Source organism: Lissotriton helveticus, chromosome 3_1 (assembly GCF_964261635.1).
Source record: "Lissotriton helveticus chromosome 3_1, aLisHel1.1, whole genome shotgun sequence".
Classification (NCBI taxonomy): Eukaryota; Metazoa; Chordata; class Amphibia; order Caudata; family Salamandridae; genus Lissotriton; species Lissotriton helveticus.
The window spans coordinates 2,019,575,392-2,019,597,780 of NC_136061.1; the positions used below are offsets into that span (position 1 = coordinate 2,019,575,392).

The 22,389-nt window shown below is 50.7% G+C and overlaps 1 protein-coding gene across 2 annotated transcripts in view; it reads right to left on the bottom strand.

Moving 5' to 3' along the window:
• Nucleotides 1–22,389, bottom strand: part of CHD2 (chromodomain helicase DNA binding protein 2) — a 2,197,496-nt gene that overhangs the window by 262,945 nt on the left and 1,912,162 nt on the right. For both annotated transcript variants that reach the window (XM_078683153.1, XM_078683151.1), the window contains one exon: nucleotides 8,817–8,995. In XM_078683153.1, the coding sequence (XP_078539279.1) occupies nucleotides 8,817–8,995 (179 nt within the window). The remainder of the gene's footprint in view (nucleotides 1–8,816; nucleotides 8,996–22,389) is intronic.

Sequence of the window (22,389 nt, forward strand, 5' to 3'; positions counted from 1 at the left end):
ATTTGAAGCCACAAGAGTAGCCAGTTGTAAAAGAGTTGTCTTTCTCTCTTGAGATGGGAAGGCTTTCCTCAGTCGTGTGTCGAGGGTTGCACCTGGGAAGTTGATGCGCTGAGAAGGTAGAAGGACTGATTTCTTCCGACTTGAGCGTGAGTGCTAAATGACTGAAAAGCTGCAGACAGGTGTTTGAAGATCTGGATGCGCTTCTTTATCAGCCAGTCATCCAGATATGGAAAGACTGGATGATGGTGCTGCCTGAGATATGCAGCTACTGGGGAGAGACATTTTGTAAAGATGCGAGGAGCAGACTTGAGCCCGAAGGGCAGGACGCGAAATTGAAAGTGTCTGCCTGCCACCGCAAACCTTAAATATTTTTTGTGATTTCTGTGAATCGGGATATGGAAGTAAGCGTCCTGAAGGTCCTTGGACGTCATGTAATCTTCCCTTTCCAAGAGTTGTAAGACCTCCTGGATCGTTACCATGCGAAACGACTGCTTCTTCAGGAATTTGTTGAGGGCCCTGAGGTCCAAAATCGGTCTCCATTTTTTCTCTTTTTCCAGAGTTAAAAAAAAGCGAGAATAAAATCCCTTCCCCCGTTGAGACAGAGGGACTTTCTCTGTCACCCCTTTGTGGATCATAAGAGAGAGCTCTCGGAGAAGCTGCTGTAATTTTTTTTAAAGCATAGGGCGGGGAGGAGTTTTGGGAGGAATATGTATGAATTCTAAAGAATGGCCGAATTGGACTAATTGTAGAACCCAACTTTCCGTGGTAATCTTCTTCTAATTTTTCAAGAAATGTTAAAGCCTTCCTCCAATTTTTGATGATGGAAATAAATCTGGGGCTGGCTGAAGAGAAAGGTCATTGTCTACGTCCGTTGTTTTTTCGCTGGCCTTTACCATGAAAGGACGACTTACCATAAGAAGATTGTTGGCTATGATGCTGGCGCTGCTGGTACTGGGATCTATTCTGGCCTGAAGAATATGAAGATCGGTATTGGTAGTTCCCTCTATAAGAGGACTGTCCTCTACCCCTGGAACCACGAAAGGACTGGTTTTTGTACTGGAGAGTGCCCAATGCTCTAGCAGTGTCCGTATCCTTTTTTATATTCTGCAGCACCTCATCAATCTGTGAGCCAAAGAGAGACTGGCCATCATAGGGCATATCCAATATTTTTGTTTGTATCTCAGGATGAAAGGAAGTTGTCCTTAGACAACCTTGTCGTTGCAAGACTGCCGCTCCAGCTAGCTGGCGAAATCCTGTGGTAGCGATATCCATCGCACAGTCTATTATTTCTGATGCCGAGGTCTCACCCTCTAGCAAAATCTTTTTTACCTCTTCTTTTGATTCGTTGGGCAGCTCAGATAGATATGGGGCGATATCTGCCCATAGTTGTCTATTGGTGCGCCCCAATAGCGCTAAAGCATTGGCTGCCTTCACTGTCAGTGCAGACATTGAAGAGAAACGTTTCCCAATGTTGTCTAACCTCCTGCCTTCCTTATCCGGAGGTGCCGATAACGGGGCAGAAGGATTCCTTGAGTTCTTCTGGGACGCCTGTGTAACGACCAAATCTGGTTTGGGATGTCCTACCAAACAGGCCGGTGCAGTATCAAGTGCCCTATACTTTTTATCCAAACGAGGTACTACCGGAGGTACCGAGGAAGGATTCTGCATGACTTTAACAGCCTGCTCCCACAGGTAATCAATAATGGGAAATTGATCTTACTGTTTTCTTAAGAGGCTCCGTAAAGTCATATAAAAAGCAGTCTTGCTCTTGAGAGACCATTGGTATCTTGAAACGTTGAGCGGCCCTCTCAACTACCTTATGGAACCCTCAAATGTCGGCTGGTGATGAATCTGCAGGCGCAGGCACTGGAGACGCGGGAGAGGGAATAACAGTCATCCCAGTCACCGTGGATAGACTGAGTATCTTGCAGTTCTCCCTCTTCCTGCTGTTCTGCCTCTTCCTCTTCCTCATCAGTAGTAAGAGGATGTGGTAGATCCAACCGTTCCGGCTGTATGCTCAAAAGTGGAGGCCGAGGTCTTGGTGAAGGAGAAACTGTGGGAGGTGGAGGAGCAGGAGACTCTGGAAACCTCTGTTTATAGTCCTGTATTAGGTACCGTAAGTCAGTAACTAAAGAAGCTGGAAGGCAAACCATAGGAGGAGGTGGCGGATGATATTCCTCCTCCTGATCCTCCTCTTCATCTGAACTATGACATTTAACATGAAGCTCCGAAGGGCTTGTCGCCGCCTGAAACATGTCTCCTTCATCTGAATCCTCCTCCTGAAGAAGACATGCTGGAGGTAGTGGTTGAACTCTGCTTGACGATGTTAAAGCCGGTGTCAGAGATTTCTTTGTGATTTTCATGCGCACACATGTGGTTTGTGGTCCAGAAACTAACATCGTCGACGAGCCCGTCGACGGTGGAGTGTCGACGGGTGTCTTAGCCAGAGGAGTCAACGTCGACGAGGTCATCGTCGACAGTAGAGACATCACTGAAGACGTCGTCGACGGCGTCTTCGTCGACGGTGCTTTCGTTGACAAAACCTTAGTCTACGACGTTTTCATCGACGGTGCCGACGTGGACGATGGTGACTTCGTCGTCGAGGTCACCGACGATGCTGTCGACGGCGAGTCCAGCATCGACGGGTTCTTCGACGTCGACGGTGCTTTCTTGATGGTTATCGTCGACGACACAGTCTTACCTGCCGTCGATGATGGAGTCGTCGTCTAAGACAATGACGACGATGACGTAGACACTGTCGTCGTCGATGCAGTAGACACAGCTCTCCTCGACGATAAAGGCGTCATCGACAATACCGTCGCCGACGGAGTCGAAACAGGCTTTTTGAAAGTGTGAATTTCCTGAGAGGAAACCTTCGCAGAAGTTGCCTTGGAGAGAGTCTCTGAAGACTTCTTTGACGTCTTCTTTTGAGGAGGAGCCGTAGGGCTAGGGGAAGCCACCCGTGGTCTCTTTAGAGAAGATTTTGAAGAGACTGAAGAACCTTCACTTTCCTCAGAAGATTCCAGGTGGTCCCTGTCTTTCAGCCTCTGGAGCCAAATTAATAGGTGACCCTAACGATCTTTGAGGGTTTTAGTGGAAAAGGTACGACATACCTTACAGTCTTTGGCAGAATGGTCTGGATACAGGCAATACAGGCAATCTTCATGCTGGTCATCAATATGCAGCCTCTTTTTTCCACATGAAGCACAGGATCTAAAAATACACTTTTTAGGTGTTTCAGCCATGGTGATATCAGCAATCACAGATGGATCAGAATAAAATATCCTATAACACTGGAAACCAGTTGTGAAGAAAAAACTGAGCAGAGCTCAGGGGAGACTCCCTTAGCACATCGTGCGGTAGAAAATCTGAGGGACTGAGGCTCCTTCCAGGAGGGTTCTAGAGGGAGGTGACAGCTGATTGGCTCTTTTCTAGAGTTTGGTCCTTTCTACAAAAGGACAGGGGTAGGTTACTAATGTGAGGCCTTTAGGCCTATTTATCTATATGTCTTGGGACATTACTTTATTTATATACCGGGGACTCCCATTCCGACGACGGGGAATGATTCAGGCAGGTTAATCTATGAAAGACACCCCTAATACTGGATAAAGATTGCACTTCAACCCTTCCACTTCACCATCCACCAAATTACAGTGTTACAGGAAGACTAATCAACAGCTCTTCTCAGCAAAGTACCTAACTACATTTCAAAAGGAGACTTGTCTTCTTTCTTCTTTGTCCCCAGTTCAGTTTCAGGGTCTTCTCACTTCAGAACTAGAAATGTCAGCAATGCACTGCTACTGTCTGGGAAAACAACCTCATCCCCGTCTTGACCATAGGAACAGGCCAGGGGCTTACAAAATGGAACCCAAAGATCTCAATTCTACTGTATAGACTGTATATATGACTCACCATATATACAATGCATTTTCCATATGGGTCACATAAACACACACAACATACACTTGGGATGTTAGCTCTAGGGTCTAAGTTAGTTAATAGAAGCAAAGCTTTACATGAGTGGGCCAGTAGGCCTCCACTTCAGTAACACAGAGAGAATGGTCATTGGATTACAAAATACTATATGCTGCAACAAGTCCCCACATGCTAAAACCATGACAGAAATAGTTGTTCAAATCCTTCGAAGTCCATACAAGCACTCTTTTTGTTCCAAGATTGTTTATGGTTAAGTGACCTCATAAGATTTTGAACATGTTTCAGCCTTTTCTGAGATTTCCAGGTGTCGCAGTGACTCTGTGTTGTAACATTACAAGGTACCATCACACAGAGGCCTTGTTGGTACCATCACACATAGGTTGTGTTGCTAATATCTTGTGAGTAATTATTCATTGATGGAACATGATTACATCAGGATGCAATGGTATGCTAATTTTAAATTTTCAGGTCCTTGTGATCGTGCTGATGAGGCCTGGAAACTGAGTTATTTGGCCAAACAAATAAACCCTTTTGAAAACGACTTATTGGCCTCAATCCTATAAAAAACCTCTGAATTATAGTGGGTAGATGAAATTATATGCTCAAGGAGATGTTTTAAAGATGGGACAATTCTGCACAAGCATGGATGAGTTTGATGATTTTTTTTAATAATCAATGATACAATAAGTGAGCACGGCTCGCCAGCTGTAGCGCGTCTCTGCCCAGCGCCAAAGGTTCGTCCCTGGCCTCGGAGCCCCCGCTGCTGCTCGTTTCTTTCTTCCCCGCTGCTGCCCTCACTGTGTGTATTGCCCTCATTGCTTGTATTCATTGACTACTTCTTCATTCTGTAATAGTTATTTTTGTGTGCCTTCGTTAGGACTGCAACCCTGGTGTGCCCCCTCCCTGCCGCTGCTCCCTCGCGGCCCGCCCCCTTTTTTCTGTAAACCCCATTGGCCGCCCCGCTCCCGCCTCCCAGCTGCTCCTCCCTCCCACTTTGCCTCATATGGAGCCCACGCGTACGTGCAGCGTTCACGCCAATTGTGCGCCAAAGGCAAGCCTGTCTGCGCCCGTCCGCGCCTGGATCGCGCCCAGCGCCAGGACCCCTGATCCTCGACGATACCAGCGCACCCGACGAACCTACGACGCCGCCACCCTCACAACACCGGCCGAAACCCAGCCTGCCACCGAGGTACCCTGAAACGCACCCACGAACCCTTCACCTGCCAAGCCTGCCAATTCACCTGCCTCTGAACCTGCACCGCACCCGCCAAGCCGAGCACCAGCAACAACCACCTCAAGTGCATCCTGCTCAACACCCGCTCAATCCACAGGCATGCCGTCGAACTCTGGAACCTCCTCGACACAACATCACCAGACGTCGCCTTCCTCACGGAAACCTGGATGAACGCCTCCTCAGCCCCCTACATCACCATAGCCATCCCGGATGGCTTCAAGACCACCCGGAGGGATCGCGTCAACCAAACCGGAGGAGGCATGGCCATCGTCCACAGAAACACCATCCGCATCACGACCAACTCTGACGACACCCTCACCGCCGCCGAGCACCTTCACTTCTAGATACACACCGACCACAAGACCACCCTCAGAGGCACTCATCTACAGACCCCCGGGACCACGCACACAATTCAGCGAAGCCATCGCAGACTTCATCAGTCCGCACACCCTCACCTCCACAGACTACATCCTCCTAGGGGACCTCAACTTCCACCTGGAGAACAACAAGGACTGCAACACCGCCGCCCTGCTGGACAACCTCGCCAACCTCGGACTCAAACAACTGGTGAACACCCCCACCCACTACGCAGGCCACACGCTTGACCCCATCTTCTCCTCCAGCAAGCACATCTCCTTCAGCCACTCCACCGGACTACACTGGACTGATCACAGCAGCGTCCACTTCAACTACAGGAGAACCACGACCCGCAACAGGTTCCCCGCAGAAGCTGGAGCAAGATCACCGCCGACCAGCTCACCACCACCCTCAGCCAGAACCCGCCCACCAACACGACGGACCCCAACGAAGCAGCCCGCAACCTCACACAGTGGCTCACCAACTGCGCCGACGAACTCGCACCACTGAAGAATCCTCCCAGCAGACCCGGCAGCAGGAAGGCCTCGTGGTTTACCAACGACCTCAAAAACTCCAAGAAAACCTGCCGCACCCTCAAGAAAGCCTGGCACCACGACCAGACAGCAGAAAACATGACAGCCCTCAAGAACGCCATCCGTAAACACCACCAGATGATCCGCACCACCAGGAGGACAACATTCAAAGAACGACTGGATAACAACACCCACAACAGCAAGGAACTCTTCAGCATAGTCAAAGAGCTCTCCAACCCCAGCGCCTGCAACAATGACATCACACCCTCGCAAGATATCTGCGACTCACTCGCCTCGTTCTTTCACCGCAAGATCGCCGACATACACAACAGCTTCGGCGCACAGACCACGCACCCTACCACCGAACGAGCGCCCCCCACCACCACCCTCCGGACCTGGACCCCTGTCAGCACCGAAGACACCACCCGCCTGATGAACACCATCCACTCCGGCTCCCCTTCCGACCCCTGCCCACACCACATCTACAACAAATCCGACTCCATCATCGCACCCCAACTCCGGAACATCATAAACAGCTCCTTCGCATCCGCCACCTTCCCGGAGAGCTGGAAACATGCCGAGCTGAGCGCCCTCCTGAAGAAACCCACAGCAGACCTTACAGACCTCAAGAACTTCCGCCTCATCTCGCTCCTCCCCTTCCCGGCCAAGGTCATCGAGAAGACCGTCAACAGACAACTCTCCGCCTTCCTCGAGACCAACGGATCCCTCAACCCCTCACAGTCCGGCTTCCGAGCAAACCACAGCACCGAGACCGCCCTCATCGCAGCTACCGACGACATCATGGCCCTCTCGACAACGGGGAAACTGCTGCCCTCATCCTCCTAGACCTCTCAGCAGCCTTCGACACCGTATGCCACCGCACGCTGATTCAGCGCCTGAGCAATACCGGAACCCAAGGATCAGCACTGGAGTGGTTCATCTCGTTCCTCACCGGAAGAACCCAGAGAGTCCGCCTCCCCCCGTTCCGCTCCGCGGCCACCGAAGTAGTCTGCGGCGTCCCGCAGGGATCCTCACTCAGCCCCACCCTCTTCAACGTCTACATGAGCCCTCTCGCAACAACCGCTCACCAAGACAACATCATCTCCTACGCCAAAGACACCCAGCTGATCCTCTCCCTCACCAACGACCCCACCACCGCCAAAGCCAACCTGCAGGAAGAATGAAAGAAGTCGCAGAATGGATGAAGATCAGCCGTCTGAAACTGAACTCAGAGAAGACGGAAGTCCTCATCCTCAGACCGTCTCCCTCTGCCTGGGACGACTCCTGGTGGCCCCCTGCCCTGGGATTCGCACCCAAACCAACGGACCACGCACGCAACCTGGGCTTCATCCTGGACTCCTCCCTCTCAATGACCAAGCAAGTGAACGCCGTCTCGTCATCCTGCTTCAACACCCTGCGCATGCTCCGAAAGATCTTCCGGTGGATCCCCACCGAAACCAGGAAGACGGTCTCCCAGGCCCTCGTCACCAGCCGGCTGGACTATGGGAACGCCCTCTATGCTGGAACCACAGCCAAACTCCAGAAAAGACTCCACCGCATTCAGAACGCCTCAGCACGACTCATCCTGGACATACCTCACCGCAGCCACATCTCTGCCCACCTGAAAGACCTACACTGGCTCCCCATCAACAAGAGGATCACGTTCAGACTCCTCACCCACGCACACAAGGCTCTCCACGACACAGGGCCGAAGTACCTCAACAGACGCCTCACATTCTACACGCCCACCCGCCAGCTCCGATCCGCCAGTCTAGCCCTGGCCTCTGTACCACGAGTCAGAAAATCCACAGTCGGAGGACGCTCCTTCTCCTTCCTGGCAGCCAAGACATGGAACTCCCTCCCCACACACCTACGGCTGACCCTGGACCACCTCTCCTTCAGGAAACAACTCAAGACCTGGCTGTTCGAGCAGTAGCGACACCCCCGGCTCCCCCCTCAGCGCTTTGAGACCCTTACGGGTGAGTAGCGCGCTCTACAAATTTTTGTGATTGATTGATTAATTGAATTCTTATGGATGATAATGTTACACGTTTACAATGTATGTAGAATCGGTTCAGCAGTGGTGTACGTAGTATTCATCCCTAGGCATTTGCAATTAATAAGCAGTGCCTGTACTAGGCTAGTATTTTTCCTTATAGGAGCTTTTTTTGTCCAGTATACACTTTTTCTCAGCTCTCTCGGGGTGTACCCTAAGTAATATCATAAAAATAATCTATAGCAAGACAAAAAAAGCACTGATGATTAAAATGAAACATTCGGTCAGATACCCTCAGGCCACATGCAAAAGAAAACCAAGGTCTGGTGTAATGAGGACAATCAACTATGAACATAAAAATATCAGAATTAAATTATAACTAACTTAGCATGGGAAAGGTATGAGCCAACCAAAATGTTCTAATGCACAAAATAGTCTACAGATTTCCAGAGACATTTTGGCCACAGTTACCACGTCTTTCATTATCATTAAAACAGAGCACCAGAATACCAAAGTCTGGTGCATAACACATTAGCTCTTTCCTCTACAAAAGAAAATGGCTACTAAAAGCGAATTGGGAGTTAAAGCAAGAGACGATTCTGGCCTCACAGAGCTCACAACATTAACATCAGGAACAAATATTCATATTTAGTCAGCAATACATAATTTTAATGATAATTTAGGCGAGTGTGACTGAGAAAACACAGAGCAGTTCACGATGGAAGAGCTGACAAGCTTCAATACTTTAAGTACTGCGTACCTTCTCCATATTTTAATATGCTCTTGATCAGAATAGGCTTTAAGACATTCAGAAATGCGGTCTCCAATTTTTAACAAGCAAGTACGTGTGTGCTCCAGCTGATCCTGCACTGTCATTCCTTTGTCTGGCTTATCCAGCTGTTTCAGTGCTCTTTTAACCGGTCTCATTTTCTCTTTGCACTACAGGGTTTAACAAAAAGAATTATGGAAATTTGATTGCAACGTGAAACAAAGCAAACTAAAACAGATTCAAAATATTTACTAAAACACATCAATTTACTTTCAGTTTTATAAGCTACTGAACAAATAAGTCTGTTAGCTTTACTTTAGGACGTTGTTCCTATACCACAGGAAAAAAGAAGACAACACAAAAGTTTTCACAAACGTGTAAACTATCTTAAAGCAAAAGGTCACTGTGGCAAGCTTACAACATCATTATGATAGGCACAGTCAAAAAAAAAAAGTGGCACGTAAACAAAAAAAGAACCAGAGTCTGTACACCAATATTCATCAATAATTAATACTGTCCTTGATGTATAACTTTCAGAATCGCTCAATGGACAGTTCTTGCCTATTAAATATTCCAAAACACAAATCTAAAAATTATGATGCTGAAATAGCAAGCGCAGATTCCCGAACAAGAAACCAGTAGTCTTCTAGATTTACATGTAGTGCATAATTCTGTCATCTAGTGATTGGATTCAGGATCGCTTTAGTATAAAACATTTCTTCATCCTTTGGTGGATGTGGGCAGAGGCGTAGGAGTACGATATCCACCATAAGCCCACAAATCCCCCAATAAGTGACCACCATTTTAGAATCTTCTTTTTCCATATTTTCTCTCTACTACCCTCCTTCATTTGCGAGAGGGGGGTTTTCATGTACATTTTGAAGATAATAAAGCTGTAAAACATTAACTACAGGAGAGAAACTGGTTTATCTTGCAGTGTGAAGTCTCTTCTAGATTCGCATGCTTTGTTCAGAATACGCAGAGATGTTACTTGTGGAGGGAAGTTTAAGAAGGGGACGGATGTGAATACATATTTGTGTGGATTGCCCTACCAAATGTTGATATCACACAAAATAAGCAGGTTACTTACCTTTGATTATGCTCTTTCTGGTGGATACTCTAGCTAACCTCAGATTACAGACCTTGCGACCACCTCCAGGTATCGGACTGGATCCAAAGAATTTTTTTTAGCAATCCCTCATGCGGCAGCAGGTGGAGTCGTGGAGCTCCCCATTAGATCTGTGCCACCGCGGATGTGACGTCAGGGCCCATACATAGTCCCTCTGTGCGCTAAAGTCAGTTTTTTTCTGATATCAGTTGCCGCTGTCAAAGCATAGCCTTAGTAATCAGATTGTGCCAGTTTGTCTCTTAGTTGGAATCTGATTAGCGTGGACTAGAAAAGGATGGGTCAGAACAGGCATCAGACCTGATCTAGAATTCAACAGTACCTCAGCTCCGTCAGGTGGCATCATGCAGCTCCGCACTGAAGCCGTTTCGGTCAGGTAAGGATGTGAGGAGTCTAGAGGTGCCACCGCTCCGAGCAGACGTCAGTTGCTTTTGAGGCCCCAGACACAGAACCCCAAGAGCGATTGGTCAAGGGAAATATGCAGATTCCTAGAATTGGGATATTATTAATGGATAGAGTCCAATCACAGAACTAGGAGGAAGGAAGGGTCGATGAGGAATCTGTGGGCTAGATAGAGTCTTTAGCAGAAAGAGCGTTATTGAAGGTAAGTAACTTGCACTTCTGATAGAGATTTCGATCCACTGATTCCTCATCTTTTGAATAGATAACAAAGCCGTACCTATAGAGGTGGGCCTGTGAATGGACTCAAACCAGAAAGTCCTGCAGGACACACCAGACAAAATGTCCCTCTCTGCAAACCTTACTGTCCAAACAATAGTGCTTCATGAATGTATGGAAGGACGCCCATGTAACCATTTGGCCTATGTCTAGGACAGGGGCCTGCATATTAACACAGTGGTAGCAGCTTTGGAACTGGTAGAATGACCAAGCAGTTTTTCTGGAGCAACCTTTGTCGTCAATGCATAGCAGATATTAATGCCGATCATGATTCAGTGGGTGATGGCCCTCTTCTGCACAGACTTGTCTTTCTTCACTTCACACGGTTTTCTTTGGTATGAACTACGTAGAAACTCAGCCCTCTATTAGGGTCTGAGCAATAGAGTCTTTCCTACTTGAACGCCGGCATGGTGATGGTTTGACCGATGTGGAACAGTATCACAACTTTTGGTAAAAAGAATGCTCAAGTCTGCAGAACCAGTTTGTCCGAGAAGAATGTGGTGTAAGGCGGGTTGACACAGAGTTTGAAGCTCACTTATCCGCTGCACCGATGTAATGGTGACAAGGAACACCATCTTGAGTGTAAGAAGCTGTATAGAGAAGCTGTGAAGCGATTCAAATGGAGTGCACAACTTAACATAAGGACCAAGTTAAGGTCTCACTGCGGCATGACAAAGGGAAAGGAGGTAAACTAATTTTGGAAAACATTTAAAAAAACGCATAACAACTGGAGACTCAAACAAACAAGGCTGATCCAGCAACACCAAAAAACCTAAAGAGCCAATAGGTACCCTTTAACTGTGCTCAGAGCAAAGTCTCGTCAGTCTAGGGACAAAACAACAACAACAAAATGTCAGATAGTACGGCCTGGAGGAGGTAAATCTGGCGCCTGCCGCATCCAACCACAAACTTGTCCCAATGACCGGCGAATTCAGTTTTTGTTGAGGGATGCATGGCTGCTAAGATGACATCAACCACCTCTGGATGAAGGTCTAAGGTGTTCTGCTGTCTCCACTCAATCTCCAAGCATGAAGGTGAAGTGCAAAGGCCTGGATGCAGAACTCCGCCCTGCTGCTGCAACAACAGATCCTACCAGAGAAGCAGCCTGAAAGAAGAACAGATACTCAAGCCCAGAAGTTCTGAATACCATACTTTCTGTACTCAGTCTAGAGTCACTAATCCTGATCTTCTTGAGAACTTGAGACAGGAAGGTATGAGGAAAGGCATACAGGAGGCCTGTGTTCCACTCAAGATGGAATGACTCTCCAAGCAAGAGACACCAGTGCGTGAAGTGCTGATATTGCGTGTTCTCAGTAGTGAAGAGCAGATCGAGCCAAGGTCCCCTCATTTGCAGAAGAGACCTTGCACCACCTACAGGAGTAACTGCTACTTATTTTCCACTATGAGCTTGTTTGCCCTGGCATTCAATGATACCACCAGAAAAATTACTTAGTGGTCCAGCCACTTCCAGAGGCACAAGACTGCCTGGCACAGGGTACCTGACCCCACCTGCCATGTGTGTTTTACAGTACCACACGGTGGTCCAGTTGTCCGTGATTACCTGTACCAGCCTCCCTTTGATGGATGGAAGTCTTTCAGTGACAAGGGGATGGCCCTCAGCTCCAGAATGCTGCTATGGAGCCCAGACTCCACTGGAGAACAAAGGCCTCTGATCTCTCCAAGGTGGCCGCCCAAACCCAAAAGTGATGTTATCAGTTACCACTGTCAGCTCTGAGTGGGGTAGAGAAAGGGGTCTGCCACGGACCCAGTCTTGATCCAGTAACCATCGCTCCAGGTCTTTTGCAGTCTCCTTCAAGATCTGGACATAAATCAGAGGGTCTCCTAAAGTGTTGGGCCCACTGAGACTTCAGGTCCCACTGCAGAGCCCACATATGCCACCTGGAGTGTTCGAACAGCAGGATACAGGAGACGATCAATACCAAACAGCCTCAGAGTCGATCTCACTGAAATCCAGGACCAAGGTTTAAAGATTGGGATCAGAGCCTGAAAATCCTGGACCCGCTTCCCCGGGGTAAAGGTATGAAACCAAACTGTATCCAGAAGGGTTCTGATGAGGGGGAGTGTTTGAGGAGTCAGGTGTGACTTTGGCACATTGACAGTGATAGGTTTGACATAGTCTGGGGTTAGTGGAAGACTGCCTGGGCGGAGCCCGCCTTCAAAAGCCAGTCATCGAGGTAGGGGAAGACTGGCACATTAACTTCTGAATGTGTGCTGCTACCATTGCCATCACTTTCGTGAACACCAGAGGGGAACTGGTGAGATTAAAGGAGAGCACAGCAAACAGAAAATGTTTCTGTCCCACCATGAACCGCAGGTATCGCGGACGGGCCTACAGGATGGGGATATAGGAATAGGCATCCTGGACATCCAATGCCACAATTCAGTCTGCAGAGTCGAGGGCAGACAAGTCCTGGGCAATCTATAGCTCCCTTGGCCAAGAGAGTGGAGACTTCCTGGCAGAAAAGTGCCAAATGATCCTCTAATATGCGTTCGTAAGACGGTGGCATGGTGGGAGGAGTAGTCTCGAAGGGGAGGGAGTAGCCACTTCAGACGATTTGCAAAACCCACCTGTCCAACGTGATGGATTGCTAGTGGAGGAGGTGCTGGCGAATCCTGCTTCCAACTGGCCGTTGATGGGCCTGAAACGTTGGACTAGGTAGGTTTGGAGGCTAGCAGGGGTAGGGGGCGAAGGGGAGAGGGTGGACTGTCCCGCCCACTGGGTCCCAGACGCGCAAAATAGCATGGTCCCACGTACGCAGCCATGCAGAGGCTGGGTAGCTTGCGTAAACTAAATGGACGAAAAGCATACTGGAGTGAGAAGGTGCAGTGAGTCTGCTTTTTCACCAAAAAGGGGACGGCCATCAAAAGGCATTTCATCAAAGTTGATTGGACATCCCCTGAAATGCCAGATGTCCACAATCAGGCCTTGTTGCGCCTAAGGGCTACCGAAGTTGTAATTGTTCTGCCTAGTGAGTTGGTGGTGTCCAGTCCACATCTAATGGCAAATTTGGCTGCCTCTCTCCCATCCGCAACTGCCTGGGAGAGAACGGCCCGGGCCTCCTCTGGGCACTGACGTGTACTGATATTGAGTGATGTATTGACCATTGGCTCCATTTGGCATAATTGACTCCATTTTCTGTGTTGATTCCATCTTGTGCAACAGACTCAATTTTCTGTGCTCACATGTAGCTGCAAAGTGGGGAGGGCATGTTTTTGCTCTTCACTTGTTTTTCGCTCCTCACCGATCAGAGTGAACTGGAACATGTTGTGTGGGATGCGTGCCTTTCAGGGAATGTGCGGAATGTACAGCTCTGTTTCGGAGTCAAAATACGGGAGCCTGACCAGCCTCCGACTTGACCTTGACCTTGACACAGACCAGTACTGCCAGCTCAGTTTTTTCCAATAGAAGGGGGCGAGGTTTCTAGAATCTTCACCTCACGTTGAGTAAAGGTATTAAAGCTGGCGACCTTCGGGGGTGCAGTTAGAAGCTAATCACAGAATAGATGTATTGCTGTGGAAGTGACGGAACATGGGTCAGATCGAACTCCTTCCTGGGCTGTCGAACGGCTTCTCCAGCTTGAGTTGGCAAGGATGTTGCATGATTGATCGGTGAGGTGTTGCTTTATGTACATATTTTCTAAGTTTCTTTGCTCTTTGCTACATGTATATATACTGCATTTTATTCTGGTTTTGCACTTGAGTCATTTGCTATTTGGGAGTCTACATTAACTGATATATTTTGCCTTCCTTTCTAAAACATTGAATTAATAAACATGTGTGTGACCCTTTAAATGCACCTGATTTTGTCTTCTTGCCTCGCCTTAAGAGAGTGCTGGGTTTTGTTTTATCACCTGGTCTTTTGGAAGTGATGTTTAACGTGTTGTTTAAAAGGTACAGTAGTGCTTTGCCTCCCCTTGGGAGTGCAGAGTCCAGGTGTGTCCTATTGGGTTACTACATGAGGCAGCATCTGCACGACTGTATCCCAGATGGTATGGAAATAGTGGCCCAAGAGGCACATGGTACTCACCGACCGCAATGCCAATCGGGAAGAAAAGAACATACACTTCCCAAGATGGTCCAGCTTCTTGGATTCCCTATCTGGAGGGGCAGAAGAGAATGTGCCTATAGAAGAAGAGGCTTGTACCACCAAGCTCTCAGGGGAAGGGTGTTGAGTCAAGAACACTGGGTCGCCCGGGGCAGGGCGGTGGCGGCGGGCAATTGTCCTCTCCACTGGAGCCCTGTGCTGGGCTTTGACCCAGTGCCCAGGAGGAAATCAGTGAGGGCCTCATTGAACGGCAGTAGGGGTTTGAAAGAGGAAGCCGCAGGAGGTTAGTCCTGACTGCCACCAAAAGGAGTTCAAGGTCCAAGACCTCGGCTGCCCTTCTCACCACCAAAGCATAGGACGCCCCCTCCTCCCTAGCCAGTGTAGGGGGAAAAAGCAAACCAGTGTCTGGAGAAGTGTCCAGACCACTGGCATCGCCCAGGTCCTCTTGCGAGTCCGGTTCTTCTAGCTGGTCAGTTAAAGGGTCCAGCGACCCATCCCAGTTCTCATCACCACCCTCTGGTCGTTAGGAAACACCAGGGATGAACAGGGGAACAAAAGTACCCTCTGATGTCGGTTCCAACATTGGTCTGGGTCTGGGTCCAACTCAGGAATGAGGAAGGGGAACGGTGTTGGCAGGGGGCATGGTTGATGCCCGGGGCGACGTCGTCTGGATTGGTGCCAGGGAAAGTCGCGTAAGATTTTTTCTTTTTTGTCTTTTTTCTTCTCTCACCCCCCGTCCCCCTAGACTCCTTATATTGTCTCCCACTGCCAATTAACTTTCTCCGAAGTCTCAAATAATGGCACCTTTACTATCCGTTCCCAACTTCTTCTCCCTACCCACTAGGTCTCCTATCTGCCATTTTAAGCTTTATCTGATGAATAAAATTACCCTCACCTCCATAAACTCATCTTTGGGTCCCCTTCCTCGCTAGGACACACTATGAGGATGGAGTTAAGTCCCGAGTCCTCTGGATCTAATGCCTTCATCATCAATTACCCGTCTAACCTCTCCAAAAATGCAGCCAAAAAAGACAAACATCGCATACTCAAATCCAGACCGATACATTAATATCAGACGTCTACTTCTGTGCAATCAGGGGTAGTATAGTTAATGACCTCATCTTCTATCCCAGAAAATGAGCATGCTGGCGGAATGTTATATACTCCATGCTTCGAATATCAGGCAGTAGGAAAACACCTCATGGTCTCGAATTAACGACGTCGCCGTAGCTCACCTTCAACGCTAATGCCACTATCGTACGAGTTACTTACCTTCGGTAACGATGTATCTGGTTGAGACTATTCTAGCCGCAGATTCCTTCACGTAGAATTATCCCCAGGTGTGAGACTGGATCTGGAAACCTTTTTGCCACAGCATCCCTGCGCGGCGGGGCGTCATCACGCGACTCCGCCCAGGCCTAGTACGCGACGTCAGCAAGGTCACATAAGACTGACCGCGGCTCTCCTACGTCAGTTTTCTTCGGAGAACTTTTCCGCACCACAACGCGGAACCACCAGATAAAAAACTGAAGAAGCATGGGAACAGTGTGCGAGAGCAGAAAAAAAGAAACCGTGACTAACACCACCACAAAGAGCAGTGTCAACACTGAAGAACCCAAAGGCAGGGAAGAAGAAAGAACAGGCAGAGCCCTGAGCAGTCACCCTGCCAGCACATAGACAGCCTCCCACCCCGTGCCCGAGGCAAGGAACATGTGTAAAAGTCAAGGCACACGTAGTCGACCTACCACCCCCATCCTGAACAAGGAAGGGGGCCAGTCCCAAGACAGACAAGGTCAACACACCTCCAAGCCACCCCAACATAGAGGGCAACCACCCACAAGGGACAAGGGCAAGAAATGGCCAGATGACCCCTAACCAGAGAATAGCAATGGAAGGAGGGGAGGGCAGAGATAGAAAGCAATCCCCCCAAACCTGGAGTAGGCAGAGCAGTAGGGCACCGGTGCACCGGAACCCATCCTCCAAAGAACCAAAGGAGCAATGAACCGCCCGCAGACGGAGGCACCCGTCAAGAGCAAAGAAGGCACTCACAGGCGACACAGTCCCCCACCGGGAGGCGAGTAACGAAGACCAACCCAAGGGTCCTTGCAGAATCGGGGAGGAAGGGCGGGCCATGAAGGAATCTGCGGCTATAATCGTCTCTACTAGATACATCGTTACCGAAGGTAAGTAACTCGTACATCTGATAGAGACTACTAGCCGCAGATTCCTTCACGTAGAATAGATACACTAGCACTATCCCCTGGGAAGGAGGGTCTGCAAAAGGACCCCACCAGCCAATACAGAACAGAGGGCCCCACAGGGGACCAGATCTGTGGACCAGGTAGAACCTCATTCCTGCCAGGCAATGGGAACCCCCACAAGCAGAACCCCACCGACCCCAAGAGGATGTAGGAGGAAGAAGAAGGCTGAAGAGGCTCGTACACTCACAGCAGAGGAACCAAGGGCAAGGCCGGAGAGGCCAAAGCACCCCACTCCCCCACATGGCAACAGAGCTTCCGCCCAATGCCAAGACAGGAGGGGAAGAAGAAGAAGAAGCCTAGAGGACCCAAGGAAACAAAGGAAAAGAAGGCAACCACTCCAGAGGAGAGCAACATGCCAGCCAGAACAGCGCCGGCAGTCAAAAGCCGCAAGAAGAACAGCCCGAGGCCCCAGGAAGGCAGAGTAGGCGGCACCTGGCAAGGGAAAACACAGGATCATCCCAGACCTCAGGACAGGAGCAGGAAGAGGAGGAGATGCCCGGGGACACCACGACGAGTGGCCGCGCACACGACCTCAAGAAGCAAAAGCAAACTACATAAACGCCACGGAGAACAGGCACCCGAAGGCGACCAGAACCCCCTAGCAGAGTGAAAGTCATATAACAGCTACCAATACCCCACATATGGTAAGTTAAGTCCCAAGATACGGGGACCCTCTTTGGAAGAACTAACACAATGAGATATACATCATCATACTCACTGAAACTTGGCTCAATCTCCACGCAACACAACACAACGGGTCATTTGAATACAGATGGCTGAGAGCAAAAATGCAAAAGAGTTGAAAGAGACAATAAATAACCTTTAACTGTCCCTGCAGTAAGGCCTTGCTGGGCTAAGTTAGATAAACAAAAGAGTAATATGTAAAACAACTGGGCCTGTAAAGATGGGATATTTTAAGAACACCAGACAACCAACTTCTCCCAAAGTCCTGCATAAACAATTTTAGTTGAGGGACACCTGGCTTCCAAGATTACACGTATTACTTTGGAAGAAAAATCAAAAGTCGTCAACTGTCGCTGCTCAATTTCCAAGCATGGAGGTGTAGGTTGCGCAGGCTTGGGTGTAGGGTCCTGCGCTGCTACTGACAGGCTATCCTCCCATAGAGACAGATGGATTGGAGGCCAGACATTCTGGATACAACGCACAAGTTACTACTTGTGTAACGATATATCTGTAAGAGACATTAGTTAGTGATAGATTCCTTACCTTAGAATATCCCCAGGGGTCAGACTGGATCCGGACATTTTTGCGTAGCAATACCCCTGCGCGCCGGCAGGCGTCGTCCGCGGCTCAGCGTCCGTCGTCGGCGTCGTTAGCGCCGGAATGACGTCGTCGGAGTACTTAGACGCCGCCCATGCGCGCTGACATCAGTTCTGATACACAGCTTTTCCGCGCCAGATACGCAGAGCCATGATAGAACCAACACTGGTGCCATGAAACTAGGGCCCTGAAAGGGGATGACCTTAACCCTAGATATCGGTTCGCAGAACGGGGAGGATGAGTGGGTCGGTAAGGAATCTCTCACTAACTAATGTCTCTTACAGATATATCGTTACACAAGTAGTAACTTGTGCATCTGAAAGAGACACGTTAGTGATAGATTCCTTACCTTAGAATAGATACCCCAGCAATACCAACCCCGGTGGTGGGTCTGCGAACCAATAATCACACCAGAAAGTCCTGGAGGACGGAACGGCCAAAGAAGCCATCCCTCCGGACTTGACTGTCCAGGCAGTAGTGTCTTGCAAACGTGTGCAGCGAGGCCCACGTAGCTGCCTGGCAAATGTCCTGCAAGGGCACTCCCCGGCCCAGGGCAGTTGTAGTCGCCGTGGCCCGAGTGGAATGAGCCCTCAATCCAACAGGGGGCTCCTTCTTAGCCAAGGAGTAACATGCCTGGATACACAAGACGATCCACCGGGAGATGGTCCGCTTGTGCACCGCCTTTCCCTTCTTAGCGCCCACGTAACCAACAAAGAGTTGGTCATCCACCCGGAACTGGCGTGTGCGATCCAAGTAGTAAGAGAGCGCACGTTTTGGGTCCAGACGGTGGAGCCTCTCTTCCTCTTTCGAGGGATGCGGAGGCAGAAAGAAGGTGGGCAAAGTAATGGACTGCCCGATGTGGAAGGCCGTGACAACCTTGGGCAGTAAAGAAGGTCTTGTCCGCAACACAACCTTGTCCGGATGAACAGAGAGGAAAGGAGGTGTGGAAGAAAGAGCCTGGAGCTCACTCACTCTCCTGGCAGAGGTGATGGCCACCAGGAAGGCAGTCTTCAAAGTAAGAAGATGGAGAGGACAGTTATGGAGCGGCTCAAAGGGAGCACACGTCAGGTAAGTAAGAACAAGGTTCAAGTCCCACTGGGACATCACGAAATGAACAGGAGGGAACATGTGTGTGAAGCCCTTTATAAACCTATTTACAATAGGGGACTTGAACAAAGAAGGCTGATCAGGTAGCCTTAAGAAGGCGGAAAGGGCAGAAAGGTACCCCTTGATAGTGCCCAGAGCAGATCCCTGCTGGGCAAGAGAAAGAAGGAAGAGGAGAACCTCAGAAAGGGGTGCAGAGAGAGGGTCCACAGCCTTTGCTGTGCACCATGCCACAAATCTGTTCCACCTGCAGGCGTATACCGACTTTGTGGAGGGACGCCTGGCTGCCAGAATGACATTACAGACTTCGGGAGGCAAGTCAAATGGCCTCAACTGTCGCCGCTCAATCTCCAAGCTTGTAGGTGGAGACTGGACAGGTTCGGGTGGAGGACCGTCCCCTGCTGCTGCGACAGAAGGTCCTCCCGAAGAGGCAGACGAATCGGGGGATCTACTGACATACTGAGTAGCTCGGGATACCAGTATCTTCGTGCCCAGTCCGGAGTCACAAGGATAACCTGGGCCCGGTCGCGCCTGATCTTCTTCAGCACTCTAGGCAGAAGTGGTATAGGCGGAAAGGCGTACAATAGACCGCAACTCCACTCGACGAAAAGCGTCTCCAAGCAAGTGCCGCCTTGGAAATTCCAACGCGCAGAACTGATGACATTGCGCGTTCTCTTCGGTGGCGAATAGTTCTAACCAAGGCTTTCGCCACTGCTGAAAGAGGCCTTGCGCCACGTCCGAGCTCAGATGCCATTCGTGATCCATCATGCACCGACGGCTGAGTTCGTCCGCCCTGGCATTCAGAGAACCTGCCAGGTGTTGAACTACCAGGGTCACGCCCTGACGTTCCAGCCACTGCCAGAGGCGCAGAGCCTCCTGGCATAGGGTCCACGACCCCACCCCTCCCTGTTTGTTGCAGTACCACATGGCGGTGGTGTTGTCCGTGAACACCTGCACTACACTCCCCCGGACAGAGGGGAGGAATGCCTTCAGTGCTAGACGAATCGCCCGCAGCTCCAGAAGGTTGATATGGAGCTGGGACTCCGCCGGAGACTAGAGGCCTCTGATCTCCGCCTCTCCCATGTGGCCCCCCGGCCCTGGAGGGACGCGTCCGTCACAACCACGTGCGCCGGTGGGGTAGGGAGAGGGATCTGCCACTGACCCAATCGCGGTCCGTGAGCCACCACTGCAACTGTCTTGCAGTGCCCTCCGAGATCAAGACGTGATCGGACAAGTTGCCCTGATGCTGGGCCCACTGAAACTTCAGGTCCCACTGCAGAGACCGCATCCGCCACCAGGCGTGATGCACCAGAAGGATGCAGGAGGCCATCAGCCCCAGAAGCCGCAGCGTCAACCTGACCGAGACGCGGGATAAAGGCTGAAAGATCAGAATCAGAGCGTGAATATCCCGAACCCGCTAATCGGGAGGATAAACCCGAAACTGCGCCGAGTCTAGAACCGCTCCGATGAAGAGGAGCTTCTGAGAGGGACACAGTTGCGACTTCTGCACATTGATGGAGAACCCCAGCAAGTGCAGGAGGTCGGCCGTAGTCTGGAGGTGGCTGACGATTGTCTGGGGCGAACCCGCCTTCAACAACCAGTCGTCGAGGTAGGGGAAGACTGACACCCCTAACCTGCGCAGATGAGCTGCGACCACCGCCATCACCTTCGTGAACACCCGTGGGGCGCTGGTAAGGCCGAAGGGGAGCACGGTGAACAAAAAGTGCTCGTGGACTACCGTGAACCGCAGGTAACGCTGGTGGGCCGGCAGGACGGGGATGTGAAAATAAGCGTCGTGCAAGTCCAACGCTACCATCCAGTCTCCGGGGTCCAGGGCAGCTAAGACCTGAGGCAAAGTCAGCATATTGAACTTCTCCTTCCGGAGGAAGCGTTTGACGTTCCGTAGGTCCAAGATAGGGCGTAGGCCCCCTTTGCCCTTCTTGGGTACCAGAAAGTAGTGGGAGTAACAACCACACCCTACTTCTGGCCCAGGAACGCGCTCGATGGCCCCCTTGGCCAAGAGGGCCGTGACTTCCTCTTGCAGAAGTTGCAAGTGATCCCCCGACACGCGGTGGAATTGCGGTGGCATGGCTGGAGGGGTCGCCTCGAAGGGGAGGGAGTAGCCCCTTCGGACGATTTGCAGCACCCACCTGTCCGACGTGACAGTGCGCCAGTGGAAGAGGTGATGGCGAACCCTGCCCCCCACTGGCGTCACATGGGCCTGAAAACATGGACTAGGAAGGTTTTGAGGCAGGTGCTGCGGAGGGGGGGGTGGACTGGCCTCGCCGTTGTCCCCGACCGCCGCCACGGCGGTTTCCACGGCCGCCACCGCGCTGTTGAACATTCTGTGGTGCGTGGCTGGCAGCACGTGTGGGGACGCCCCTTCCGTGGCCACGAAAGGAGCGAAAGGCACCCGATTGCTGGCGCGTGGCCGAGAGGCCTAAGGACTTGGCCGTAGCCCTTAAGTCCTTAATGCGCTCCAGCGCATGGTCTGCCTTTTCGCCAAAGAGGCGACGGCCATCGAACGGCATGTCCAGAAGAGTGGCCTGGACATCGGCCGAAAAGTTGTCGGACCTCAACCAGGCGTGGCGTCGAACCGCCACCGTCGTTGCCATAGCCCTGCCCAGTGAGTCCGTGGTATCCAGCCCACACCGGATGGAATATGGCGCTGCATCTCGGCCCTCCACATGGGCTTGGGCGAGTTTAGCCCGGACCTCCTCCGGGCATTGTGGCAGCACGCCCGCAACCGTGTCCCACAGGGTGTGGGTGTAGCGGCCCAAGAGACACGAGGTATTGACAGACCGCAGCCCCAAACTCAGGGACGAGAACACTTTCTTCCCGAATTGTTCATATCTCTTGGATTCCCAATCGGGCGGAGCCGTCGGGAATGCGGTCTGGGAAGTGGAGGCCTGGATAACCAGGCTTTTGGGGGTGGGATGGGTGGACAAAAAGCAAGGGTCGCCCGGAGCCGGGTGGTAGCGTCTGGCCACGTTCCTACCCACAGTCGGACCCTGTGGCGGGCTTGGACCAAATGCCCACAAGAACGTC